Consider the following 13,774-nt stretch of genomic DNA (forward strand, 5'->3'; position numbering starts at 1 on the left):
GCCCAGCACCCCTGGGAGGAAGGGAAATACCTGCCCTGAGGGAGCCGAGGTAGAGAAAATCTAAATGACACAGGGATTCCATGGCACAGGGGGAACTGCACACCTGTCTCCTATGCCCCAGGCTCGCACCCTAACCCATACGTCCTCTCCAGCAAAAGCTGCCCTTTGAGCAATCCTGTTGCAATGGACCAGATCCTCAACTAACATCGCTCACCACAGGATTCGGTGGAGGTATGGCACTTTACTCCCGCTGAGGATCGGACCCAGGCCTGGAAGTACATTTGGGGCAACTATTGGACCTCAAAAAAGCAGCAGGAAATTTAGGCCACCGAAGACTATTAAATATCTGTACATTACAATGCACAAGTGACGTGAATAACACTCTTTCTTCCCCGACAACGACTTGTCTAACACTTACATAGTTCACATCAGAGACCTTTGAGTTCACAAGCATTCCCTTTCTCTCTCTCTCTGCATTTACTGCCCCTGGGTGCTGACATGGTGCTCATTAACAACGTCAGTGTTCTCCCAGTTTAAAGCACACAGTGAAGTAAACTGGCAAAAAATCAATCGGCTGCATTTAGAGACGCTAATAGGACTTGCATGAGGCAGTGTAGCTCTTCAGGCAACTTAAATTACATGCGACAAGCCTCTCTTCTACAGCAACACCACTTTTCTCCGCTCTCCTCCTCAAATCACTCCCTGTGACTGAATGAAACGTAAGAGTAGTTTGAAATGCCAGGGCAGCCCATTCCCCCCCACCTTGGTGACCCCCCCCCCATGCCCATCACATGATCTCATTTGGTGCAGGGGGGAATGTGTACTAGAGCAGAGCAGCAGCTCTTCACTCCGCATCGTGAAGTGTGAACCTGGGTCAATAGCAAATGCTCCCTTCTCTTTAGATCACACTTTGATGAGTGCACTTCACTTTGCAACAGCTACTTACAGTCACTCAGGCATGCCTAATGCACCAACAGAATTAAAGACCCAGCAACACTTGCTGAGCCACTTAAGAGAGCAAATGTGGCAATAGGATCCCCCACAGAGCCATAGCTTGAAATTCATGAACACAAGCTCCTTCTGCCTCTTCTGTTCTCCTCCAACCCATGCTTTTAGCCACCTCACAATGTGTCAAGGCCAAAATGCCACTAGTCACATTGGCCGTACTTTCACTAGGGTAAAAGGTGTTTTCTTACTGTGTTAGCTAACACCAGGTAACTAGGAGGAGCTAACATGCTGGTGAAAACAAGGCAGAGTTTAATATAAGGTACTGCTACCTTGTATAATATTATCTTTTTTCTAAATAAAAGGAAAAAAAACAAATCTGGCCATCTCTAACTAGCTAGTTACTTGCTTGCACCTGTCCCATCACAGATATAGGCCGAAGTAAGAGGGGAAAAGAGGGCACTGGACTGTAAAACGTCAGTGCAAACTGTAAGTGGTAGCCACTACCCCTCCACCGGTATGCAGTTGCCAGAGGCAGCGAGCATCATTGCAGATGGGGAGGTGTGCAGTCGTGGCCTTCTATTGAAAAGCACTGAGTTCCTGTGAAGATGGTGCTCCCTCATCCTGCAAGGCTGGAGGAATTGTAAAGGTCCAGAGAAAAAACTTTCATGGGCTCATGCTCTTAATCCTCCCTCCCTGTGGCTGAAATGTCTCCATTCACACTTCAAAGAACGTGTTCCAGTTAGGATTAGATTGTGATTAGAAGCAAATTAACTCCCACTTAAATTGTTATAGCACCTCAGAGAGTGTATTCTTCGTAATCAAAGAGTTCTTGAACATGCACAATAATTGCCTGGTATGAAACTGACAGTCAATAAAGAAAGCAGTTAATTGTGCCTGCTTCCGAGGTAACCGGATATTTGTCACCTATTGATTTAAAGGCTAAATGATTATTATAAAAAAAATTACTGGGATTCATCAACTATGCTAAATGGACGTTTGTAACACAGTGGTTGGATGTTAGTAACATATTCTTACTAATGAATTGCCATTTAATTTTAATAGGGTGTTTTGTTCAAATTAATGGAAGTGTCGGAATAGAGAGTCAATCTGAAGTGATGTCCATCTGCTACCGTGATATTCAGTCCCACTGGTAACACGCACCATCTGGGCAGGTGGGAATAATGGAGGATTTCTGACACGTGGTGTAGCCCCAATCCCCCAGATCAGACCTGCTGCAACAGGCCAGTGAAGAGAAACTGCTCAGTTGCTTTGGCATAGTAAGAGCTGATATTAAATGACCATCTTCCGGCTGTGAAGTGCCAGGGAACGCTGGATTGTCAGAAATGCCTGACTAGAAAGGCAGGGATAGCCTGCCCTATGGGATCTCTAGGTAAAGAGACACATTGGCCAGACCACACCAAATGTAGCTCTACTTAAATCAGTACAGCTACGTCGATTTACACCAGTGGGGTAAACGGACGTGGCTGTTTCTCAATGGAACTCACCTTGTGTTCTGAACCAAACGTATTTACAATTAGCTGAACAGCAAACACACTGAACGTAGCAAATGCTGTGAACATTGCAAAGGACTCTGACTCTGTTCTTTATAGTCACCGCTCAGGAGCTGCCTGTAATAACCAGTGTTTCAAGACCAGTCACCCAAATACATTAATGGAATAGTGCAGAGGAGCCAAAATAAAGGTGCCTTGCCAGACATGTATGCTTTTTTATCAGTGAAATTGGCAAGAAAGTAACTTTCAGGCTTATGCTTTTCAATTCCAGGCCATATAAAGAAATAAATTGATTTTCACCAACTGAAGATACTTAATCTTGAGAATTTAACATTTCTGTACAAGGAAATATATATGAATGCTGCAAAAGGCACATTAAAACCAGCATTTTTGTTCCGAGAGAGATAGCATCCTTCTTAACAAATAACCCAGTATTTCTGGTATTTTCTATAATGGAAACCAGATACTGCTATTAAATTAATTGATTTCTTCCTGGAACCCTCATCTTCCAGCTTATCTGACCTGCATTCCCTGGCAGTAAATGGCTTCTCATAAGTTCTTTCCACGATGAAACCCACCAATGAAGTTAGCAAAACTCTCTCTTTGCTGTACATAGGCAGCGGCCAGCCAGGTTGGCAACAGAGCAAGGCCACGGTTGGGACTGACTGATCGAAGCATTACTGACCTGAGTCAATGGGACTTCTTTCCAGTGTTTTCAGTGGGATTTTGAGCAAGCCCTGCAAGAGCTGTGGCCCACATTTTTCAAGCTATTTAGGTATTGCTGTACTCAGTGTCGACTCAAGTGCCTAAATCCGTTTTGGAGATATAAGATTTAGGCTCTTCACTCAATTGGGTGTTACGATGGTGAATGCAGCAACACCTAAAAACCTTTCGAAGTCTGGGCCGATGTCCCCTCGCCTACAGACAGGGACATCAGCTGGCAGGAGGAGGCGTTTGCCTTCCTTTACTTTATGCTTCCATTTCCTCCACAAGTGACAACACCTTGATCGTGCGCTCCTTGCAGCAGCAGATGTTCCTGTCCTGGCCCTCATCAGCAATTCTCTGTGACATTCCTACAGGCTAGAGAAGCTGCAAACCAAAGTGACATATTGTGTCTTCATAATGCAGTTAGCAAACGACAACGCTAGCCACAGCAAACCAGGCAGCAGAGGAGCTGGGAATACAGATTCCCAGGCGGAGTGGAATTTTTAGAGCTAGTCACGGAGAAGGGGAGGGGTGATAATCTCAGAGGGGGATCTCCTATCAATCAATCATGGGGCATTTTTCCTGCAGCGAGCAGGATGCGATGTCTGGTTCCCTTCAAGGCTGGTATGCCATAAAATAGACATCAGAGGCTGCACTCCTCTGTTTGTCTAGACGATGATCTGTATCACACAACTCGCATGCACTTGGTCTCCAGTTGCCCAGGAACTTTGTTCCGCAGGACCCTGTGTCTCGAGAGCGGCTGCCACAGCATCATCCCCAGTGAACAGAACCAAGAGCAGGTGTCTTTGCAAACACTGGGGCAGATCCCCAGCTGGTGTACACAGGCCTAGTTGCACTGAAGTCATGGTGGGGGCTGATGAATTACACCAGCCGAGGGTCTGGGCCAGAGTTTGGGGTGGGAGCGTCTGGATGACAATTAAGGAAACTGAACCACATTTCTCTTCCCAGGAACGACAAACACACAGCGTCCCACAGGAGCATTTCGGCTGCTCCAGCAAACAAAGCCCATGTCGGGGGGGGGGGGGGGAACAGCCCTGAGAATTCATCTCTTTCCAATCGTAACACAGAAAAATAAAATATGCGGTGGAACATAAACAGACTCTGCCAGATGCATGACAGGAGCCAAAGAATGGGTGGGATGGAGACGGCTAAGAAGCTATAAAGATACTGGGGACACGCACATGCACGCACGCGCACGCGCACGCACACATACACTGTTATTTCCACATAGAAATAAACATGAAGGTAACACGATATGGCTGTTCATGCTAAAGAGGAGCTTGCATACACGGACTCTGCTGCAAAAAGCAGACTGACACCGAGTGGCTGGAGTTTGAAATTCTATGCAATGTTTGTACCGAAAAAAAAAAAAAAATCCTATTTCCTTATGAAGGCACATCTGCTGCCTGTCAAACTAAGCACGGGCTTTGGAAAGTGTAACTTCTGGCCACCATTGTCATAGCCAACAGCAGGCTGTGAATCTGCAGGGAAATGTTCTGCTCTTTCTTCTTGTTAAAATTCAGAGTACCAGCTCCCTTTAATGAGTCTTGGCTATTAAACTGCTGACTGGCTAATCTAAATGCTATTATATTGCACCCATTCAGCATCTTACAGTATTCCAGGCACAACCTGGCTTCTAAGATGTGAAATATTTTGTGACGTTTTGGTCCATGTATTTCCAGCTGAATTGAAACGATAGGAAGGTGTAAAGGGGTTGGGGAAAGGTACATTTCTCACTACCGTTAGCTTGCTAACCAGATCGGAAAAGCAGTCACATTTTAACCATCCAAACCATCATTTCTCTGAATCCTGGCATCTCCCTGCTAGCAGGGAATTCATGGCTTACCCACACAGAGCACTCACCCTTTACCTTACATTTAATGTTTATAGTGAGAAAGTGCAATGAGATCCTTGGATGGAAATCTTTAAACAAGGGCAAAATATAATAATGATAATATTTGTCATTCCCTCTTCAAGGCTATAATTCTGTGCTTTACTATATAAGATCAGTCACAAATCTGGTTCTTTGCCACATGGTTTAATCGGCAGCTGCGCAGTATTAAAAACACCTACACCAGAGTAATCCATGCAAATGGTCTGTTATGTGATCGGAACCGGCTGGAGTGCTAGACTGGGACTGAGGAGACCTGGTTTAAATTCCCAGGTCAGCTGTGGACTTTCTACATGAACTTGGGCAAGTCATTTCACCTACGCTGGGCCTCAGGTCCCCCTGCTGTGAAAACAGGGATAGGATTTCCCCACCGGAGGGGGTGTTATGAGGATAACATTCACTAATGATGGCAAGGTATTCAAACATGATAGTAATGGGGGTTCGGTAAGTGTCAGTGTGATCCCAGTGGCTGGATTGGGATCTCCTTTTACACTGGCCACCAGACAGACAGTCATCAGAGCTAACAACTTTCCCTTTCTAAGCTCTGATGTGCTTTGGTGAATCGGGGTCTAACATCCCCTCCTGGTTGTGACTGATACCAGTGGCACAGAGTAAAAGCCTGCATTCTCCAGTCTCAATCTCTTCCTTGCAAGGGAATATTAAAAAATCATCCTCAAAACATAAAAACCAGGTCATGTTCGCAAAGGAGGCTAATTCCTAGATAAGTTCCTCCCCATTTCCCACTCTCCTTTATCGTCTCCCTCTCTCGTTTTTAACACATACTTTTACAACCCAATTGTGGTTTCAAAGACTTTTTTAAATCTCTTAATTAATTTTCATCTTCTAAGCAGCAGTAAAAAGGCAACAGCTCTTTGCATGTTCTCTGCTGTGTCGGACAACTTCTAAAATTAATTTCCTTTTAAATGGAAGGAATTCATGTAATTTGCCTTCCATGACGTGGTTGCAATGTATTGGTGGCATTGCACTGCATAGACTTTCATAGGTGTGGCCTAAAAGCCTTAACATGGAATTGCCAAGAGACAAAGCAGGCATCAGATTCCTTTTCTCTGGTTTGTTTTCTGCTTGGGTTTGTTGTTTTGTTTTCTTCCCCTTTCCTTTGCCATGGGTCTTTTTCTCCAAGGTGCTTAGTGCTTGATAAAATATTAACACAGGTTGGATGTATGTCACAATAGCTAGTTACTCTCTGAGTCCTACCAGATGCTATTGTTCTATTATGTCCTGAATGAAGGTATCTGTTGGGTTCCTGTTTCTTTAATATGCTTCACATTAGAGCAGGAAATTACTTACTCTTGCTATCTGTCTGGATTTGAGAGAGCGTGTGATGGAGAGGGTGGAAACCCCGAAGATCTATTGTTAGGCAGAGTAAAGCTCTTCCATGCCACTTGGGCAATGCTTCTCCAGCAAGTTCAACATGTGCTGAACCTTCTGTTTGTGTCCCAACAACTGTTATTTTGACTGAAAACTGGTTGATGTTTGTTCTCCATGGCTTGTGTCCACCCTGTGCCTTTAGCATTAGTCTTGGGAACATGATCGTGCTGTCAGTCACACACCAGCTAACTTGTAGACTGGGGTTTAAATGTGCATCGTAAGACACCTTCACGGGGCCTGGTTTTCAGAAAGTGTTGAACACCAACACACTCAGAATCAGGCCCCTTTAAGGTGGTGCTCATCAGTTACCCCAAATCACTAGACACACCTGAAAGTTCAGTTCTGGGACAATGAATGGGTCTACATTTGGCATGTTGTATTTCCTTGCTCCTCCAAAACAGGCGGGAAGGGGTGGGCAGAAAATTGCATTAAATTGTTTTCTGAAGACCACGGTGGAATGATCCTGGAAATATTCTTGCTCCTTGTGATTCCTAAATTCCAGCTCCGCAATCCTGTTGACCCTAGCATAGATGGAATATTTGGCCCAATGTATTCAGAGATGGGGGAGGAATAGTGTTATAACAAAAACCTTGTAGCAAGGGAATAACCTGAGACTATACAAGCTTTGTATGTAATAGGCCCAAGGCAGAGATAAGGGTCTTTTACTTATTAGCAGTCCATGAAGTAAGTTTAACTGATGACTTTAATCTCTTTGCGTCTGAAAACATGATTTTCTTGAATTTATTTATGCTGTTTATTCTTATGATTTATTAAAGATGTAACACCATCAGCAGGTGCCCATCCTGTGCTATACAAGACCTGATAACAACTAAAAATGGACAGTTTCATACTGTAACAAGGAACAGACTATTTATTCCAACCTAGGCAGATAAATAGCTACTCAACCCCAACCTAATGCTCTTATGAGTAGATAAAAAAACCTCCTCTGTGCAAACCGCCCCCTCCCTCAGCACCTGTGAGAAAAATGGGCCACAGAAGGTTAGCGGATCTGACCCTTCTCCTGAACCACTTGTCCTTCAAAATTATTCCCTGTGCTTTGTTTCATTCTATTTGACCTGTGTTGGTTAGTTGCGGTTGGTCAGATCAGGCAGGTGGTGTTTCTGTTCCCTGCCTGGGCGAATGTAACTCTCAGGTTTCTGGTCTGAAAGTTCCCAGAAAGTTTGAAATTTGCTATTTGAGAACATTCATGCTAGTAAGACATGCTTATGTGAATATTTCAGTGAATGTACATGGGGCAAGAGACGTTGCTTAAAAATGCAAATAAAAAAAAAAAGGTGGAAAGGTGTTTGCAGCATTTGTCCAGCTCTAGTTTTCATTTTTAATCTCTCTCCTCTTGATTCTGAATTCATCTAGAAGCCTATCAGTTTGTCTTCAAGGGCTTCAGGGCATTCTCATTGAGCCGGAGGAGGAGAGGGACTAGGGGAGTTGTGAAGGTCTGGAAGATGCCTGGGGAAAATAAGACTTTCTGGAGGAGTTTAGTATAAGCTGCACAGAAGCTCTGCCTTGATTTGGGAATACATCTTCCATCTGGAGTGTCTGAGCCAGCATTACCCAGTGTCTTTGTATCTCTGAAGCTGTAAAATCAATGCCATTTAAAATTTCTAACACCAATTAGCATCTGGCAGAAGCGAGCTATGGATGTTTCATAGCCTGGGTGACTTTGAATGGGTGTGGACAAAGTCCTAGCAAAGATGCAAGAGGGAACAACTTTGCATTAATAGGAGGGGAAATGGACTATGTGATATAACTAGTTTTTCTCTGCTCTTATTCCCTCTGGTCTGAGAACATTGCTTTGGTACCATTCCTTGTGTGTTTGCATTTCTGCCTCGAGGGTGGAATGCATATGTTTGATCTCACCTTGAAGAAGGTCATGGTAGCTCCATCCTTCACAGCTCCATACTCTATTTTCGTTTGCTTTGCCAGATCATCTGCCGAGTCGATGGGGGATTCCATTCTCTCCACAGTCAGGAAGGCAGCAAGGTTGGCTGTGTAGGACGAGATGATGATGAGCGTGAAGAACCACCAGATGCCGCCAATGATCCGTGTAGACAGAGCTTTGGGCATCAGCTCAGACCCTGGGAGAGTAGGAAAAGCAGCTTAAAGGAATTGGAAAATAAAGAGAGAAAAGAAATAAAAAGGAAACAGTACATATTCCAAGCACTAGGTCACATTGCTGAACTGTAACAACTGCACAAATTAAGCCAATTGTTTTTCATGCAAATTACCCAGACGTCTTGCATACAAGGAAATCTGGATTTTTTTTCTGTAGCATTTGCAGAATTTTCTCTCTTTATTGCTGACCTTGGGTACAGTGCACAATTTACAGGAAACCTTCAAAACTGAAGTAATTAACTAGGCTGCTTTTATGAGATTTAAACAGCAAGCCATGTATGAACTTTTATGAGTGTTTTGCTCTGCCATTTAAAAAGCGCTTTGCTTTTATATGAATTACTTCTCAAAGGCCTCATTCAAGGGGGAGTATTCAAATACACAAGGCTTTAAAAAAATCAAACAGTGCAACAAAGAAATGATCAGGATCCATTACTTTGAATAGCTGCGGGAGGCAGAAAAGTAGGAGACACTCTCCAGCATGAAAGGTGCAACATGTCTGGAATGACTTTGACTGAACGGAGATGAAGGACTAAATGGGCTGTGCTATTTTTGCAATCTCGTGAGACACGGATTAAAAATGGGGAAAGTGGCTGGGTTTGAAACAGCTGCAGTCAGATGACATTTCTGATCTGGAATTTGCATGGAAAGTTGGATTCTGCGAGGCAATTTAAGGAGCGTGGCATTAAAGTGTGGTACATAATGCAGCATTTCCCCCACATTAGGTGCCTGAGGAAGCAATGTTGTCTCATCAAGAGCTTATTCCTGCTCCATTCCATCTCATCTTTTGGTGCAGCTGAAGGCTTTGAAAACCATTTTTGAATTAGATGTAGAATGGAGTTAAAAGCAACACAGGGGACCTCTAAATTAACTGCATCCAGTAAGGGAATGATTCATCCTGCTACAATGTCTCCCTGGATACTGACCTTGTCCAGCTCCGGGAAGAATCGTTATTAAATGATGCTACAGTGCCGGCAGGGGGGGGACACAACAATATTTCTTGTGGGTGTCACTGAACTCATGCTTTGGGTTCTTTTAGTTTCCCTGCTGTGACTATAAGTGGATCTGGGTGAAATAATTCATCATTAATCATGTGCACGATACATTTCATTTCTCCATTCTGGAATTGTCTGCAACCAGATCACAATTTTCTTGAATTTTATTCCTGACTTAAAAATTACTCACCAAACAAATCCTTGCACTGGGACTCCCTTGTGCCTAGTTCACTGTGTGTATGCCACCTTTGAAATTCAAACTGTTGTAAGTGAACAGCCAGTTCACATGGTATGTCCTCGTTTGGGCAAGGGTAACTCGGAGGAACAAGCCTCTGGTGTAAATGGTCACGGCTATGAATCCAATCGGAGCCTTTTCATTGGCTCTGGTGGGCTTTGGACCAAGTCCTACGTGAAATTAGTTGGTGAGACAAGTTTCAGCTGAGCATGAAGTTTTCTTTCTACAGAAAAGCTGGCAGGGTTTATAGCCCTAGTAAGTCACACAGCCATCCCTGGCACCTCTCACAATCTGAATCCAGCCACTCCTTTCCCATTCGAGCTCCAGCCTCTCGCAAACAGACTGTTTGCGCCAATCTGGGCAAATGTTAAAACCAGATGGTGCTTGACAAGCAACTGAAGAGCCCAAATGGAACAGCAGAGGCTGTAAAGGAGCTGGGACCAGCCGAGTGAGCCGTACCAGGAAAAACACCTTGCATGGTAACACGTGGGATGGGAGTGAGTTTCCCGGGCTCTCCTAGGGCACCGAGGGCCTGTGGAGCTGTGCCTGCCTGCGCTAGACATGAGCTGCACCCACAGTGTGCAGGGCAGGGAGCAGTGTAGGATTCAGCAATGCAGATACAGCCTTTTGTCAATGGAGGTTCAGGGTCTTGAAAAAAGCACTAGACACTTTCTGTACAAACTTTCTCTTTTCAACTTAAAAACCTGCTTGGAAGAACCTTTTTTTTCCCGAACCCACAAACGTGTGTCTTTCTTCTCTTTCACTTCTCTCACTTACCCCTGCCCCCACCCCCCAGGTCTCATTCTGACAAATGGTCAGATATTGTTCTTCCACTGGCCCAGTGTCACTCTCATTCCTGGATATGCAACCAGACCAATGACACCCAAGTAAGGCAGGGGACCGCTGACTGCTGAGCTCCAAACCCCGCTCTGCACAGACATGTACCTGGCTATTTCTGAACTCATTTCAGTCATCCCTCTCAAACAGCCCCCATTCCAGTCCCAAAGCTCCATGGCGGCCTCTCACTTGACTGCAGAAAATTATTCACAGCAAAGAATAAAGCATCCTGAGACTGAGGCTATAAACAGAGTTGGTCACACTAAGTGAAGGGATCCTGCCGCTGTTTGTTTCCTGCATGGGTAATTCTTTTATGTCCCACACTCTGGGTCTCTGCCACGTACTGTGCCCCACCGCTGGGCCTTGGCAGATCATCAGGTCGAGTTTACTTACTTTTAAAGTTTGTTTTTGAAATTTGGAAGACTCTAATTAAAAGAAGTCTCCTGTTGAGCCTCTGCTCTCCTTGAAACAATTCTGCTCTAATCCCTCCATCCTGTTTCTAAGGTTCCTGTCACCATGGTATCAAAGAACCCCTCAAACAATCACTCATGCAGATAGCATCGAAGGGCGTTTTGGGAAAGCGCCCTCGTATGTTTTGTCAAATGGTGCACGGCTTCCTCAAGACTGGGACACAGATGGGATGTGGAGAAGACATGTGGGAGAGGAAAGACACTATAGATTGTACTTTCATTATACAGCTCTCCTTAGGTGATGAACATTTACACTGCTAGCTAAGGAAACAGGTGTTTGAAGGTACTTTCAACTGGACTTTATTTAATTGGCAGCTATGGAGTCCATCAAAATGAGTGTTCCAGCAGGAGGCCCTATTACCATCTAGGAGTATTTTATGAATTACCTGTGCCAAGGATCAGTGGATGTGTTTGTAGTTTTTTAACTTCTTCTCAATTCACTGAGCTGAAACCCATCTGATATTTTGGATGCGGTACCTAGTGAATGACCAAAGCCTTACTCAGAGGGTTCTGTTATTTTAGGATCTGTCCATTGTCTGTTCTCCCTTCAGTGCAATGCTAGGATGGAGTAACCACATGGGAAGAAATATTACATTCTCAGCCACATGCATTGTGTGAGAGCTGATTCTACTAATGACCAGTGAATGGTGTGAAGCAGGTTAGATCTTCCTGAAAGTAAATGAATTGCTTAAATTATGAAAGCTGTGTCACCAGAGAAAGAGAGATGGGGGGCTACTGCCCCACCTAGTGAATTTAAGCAGCTGAGATGGATTGTAACATAATGTATCCTCACACACATATACACACACACATATAAACACAAAGATGCACCTCCAGCTGATCCTTTAGGGGTATATTTTCAGATTTCCTATTTCTGACATAGTTTGTGCCTATAAAAACTGCACCCGTATTGTTGGTTTTTTACATGTGTCAGTAAGTTGCCGGGCTGTCTAAATGGGAGATTCCGCATCCACAATAAACTACAGGCACAAAGATAAGGGGTGCAAAACTTCACTCATACAAAGAGGCTGGGGCCTGGCTGACCCCTAAGATTTAGTAACCCAGTTTATTTATTCTTTATATCGATTTAGGCCTCCTGGTAACTCTACTCCATGCTCTGGGCATAGGGTGACCAGGTGTCCAGTTTTTGATTGGAACACCTGGTCGAAAAGGGACCCTGGCGGCTCCGGTCAGAACCGCCGACCGGGCTGTTAAAGGTCTGGTTGGTGGTGCTGCGGCGCTAAGGCAGGCTAGTCCCTACCCCAAACCCCTGCCCCAGCCCAGTGAAAGTGAGTGAGGGTGGGGGAGAGTGCGCCACCAAGGGAGGGGGACTGTAATGAGTGGGGGGCGAGGCCTTGGGGAAGGAGAGGGGAAGGGGCCTCAGAGAAGGGGGCGGAGCCTCAGGGAAGGGGCAGGGCTAGGGTGTTCAGTTTTGTGCCATTAGAAAGTTGGCAACCCTACCTGGGCACTCTTGGCATCTGTGTAAAACTCCGATGTCAAGCTCCATGTGACACTGGAATTGCCAAACATAAACCATCCAAAGCAGCAGCAGTAGCCACATTTCCTTTCCCCTGCCCTACTGAGCACCATCCAGTCACCCATCACAGGACTAGTACAGCTTAACACTGCCACCAGACTTCCCACCGGACTCAAACCTCCCTCGGGCCTACACCAAGGCCGGCTCAGACAGACGGGCTTTGCGACGTGCCCAGGAGGTCAGCAGGTCCAGGCGATTTCAGAACTTGGAGGGTAGGAAGAACATGGCAATGGAAAGGGGGCTTTTTTATAATGAGAAGGATGAAGCTGGAGGTCTCTGCTGACGGCAGATTGGGCAGCATGGTTCTAACTGATAGTCCTCATGGAAGCGCTTATTCCATTCTGCGCTAGCTCAGCCTATTTTACCGCAGGGCAGGCGCTTCCCCAAATAAATTACAGCAACTTCTACAGTGGAAACAATCTCTGTTTTCGATAATTCAGAGCAGGAGGTGAGCACTCTCCTGCCTCCACCGTCATGAGGAGATAAGATGAAAAAGAACACGCCGGTCTCTGTTGGGTGAGCAAAGAAGAATCCTCCAGGCCCAGCCTCCTGTGACAGATGAGGAACTTTTCAGTCTTTCTGGAGTGTCTCAGTACCAGTGCCTCAGGCTGAGGCATCTGGATTCATATCTCAGGCTGGGTTAGTTCTTTGCCATACTGGTTTTAATGTCCTTTCTCCCTTATTTCCTGCCAGCTACACAAAGCAGTGAATAGCGTCTACAAACGAAACGAAAATCATTGCAAATGAATTATGCCCTACATAGTCTCCAGGACCTGCCTGAGCTCTAAGTCATGGCTGGTTTCCATTGATCAGATTAATTCCACTTAGGCATTTATCTAATTAACCCCTTTCTGACCTTGTTTGCTCTAGGCTGACTGGCACACGTGCAGCTGGATAACGCAAAGCCCTGGATTGTATACAACACACACAAATCCAACCAACTCTCCGCAGAGTTGCTTCTATCTGAGCGAGCCACATGTGTATGGTACATCTCAATCAGAAAGAGTAACAGGAGAGACAAATATTTCATCCCACGGTGGATACCATGAGCAGTAAAACTGTCAGCGGAGAGCTATCTCCCAGTTCCTGCAGCTAACTGCCTATC

The 13,774-nt window shown here is 45.1% G+C and overlaps 1 protein-coding gene across 1 annotated transcript in view; it reads right to left on the minus strand.

The window, feature by feature from the left end:
• Positions 1 to 13,774, minus strand: part of GRIK3 (glutamate ionotropic receptor kainate type subunit 3) — a 234,016-nt gene that overhangs the window by 11,046 nt on the left and 209,196 nt on the right. Inside the window, exon 13 of the mRNA XM_054012104.1 lies at positions 8,344 to 8,561. Within this exon, the coding sequence (XP_053868079.1) occupies positions 8,344 to 8,561 (218 nt within the window). The remainder of the gene's footprint in view (positions 1 to 8,343; positions 8,562 to 13,774) is intronic.

This window comes from Malaclemys terrapin, chromosome 22 (genome assembly GCF_027887155.1).
Source record: "Malaclemys terrapin pileata isolate rMalTer1 chromosome 22, rMalTer1.hap1, whole genome shotgun sequence".
Taxonomy (NCBI): Eukaryota; Metazoa; Chordata; order Testudines; family Emydidae; genus Malaclemys; species Malaclemys terrapin.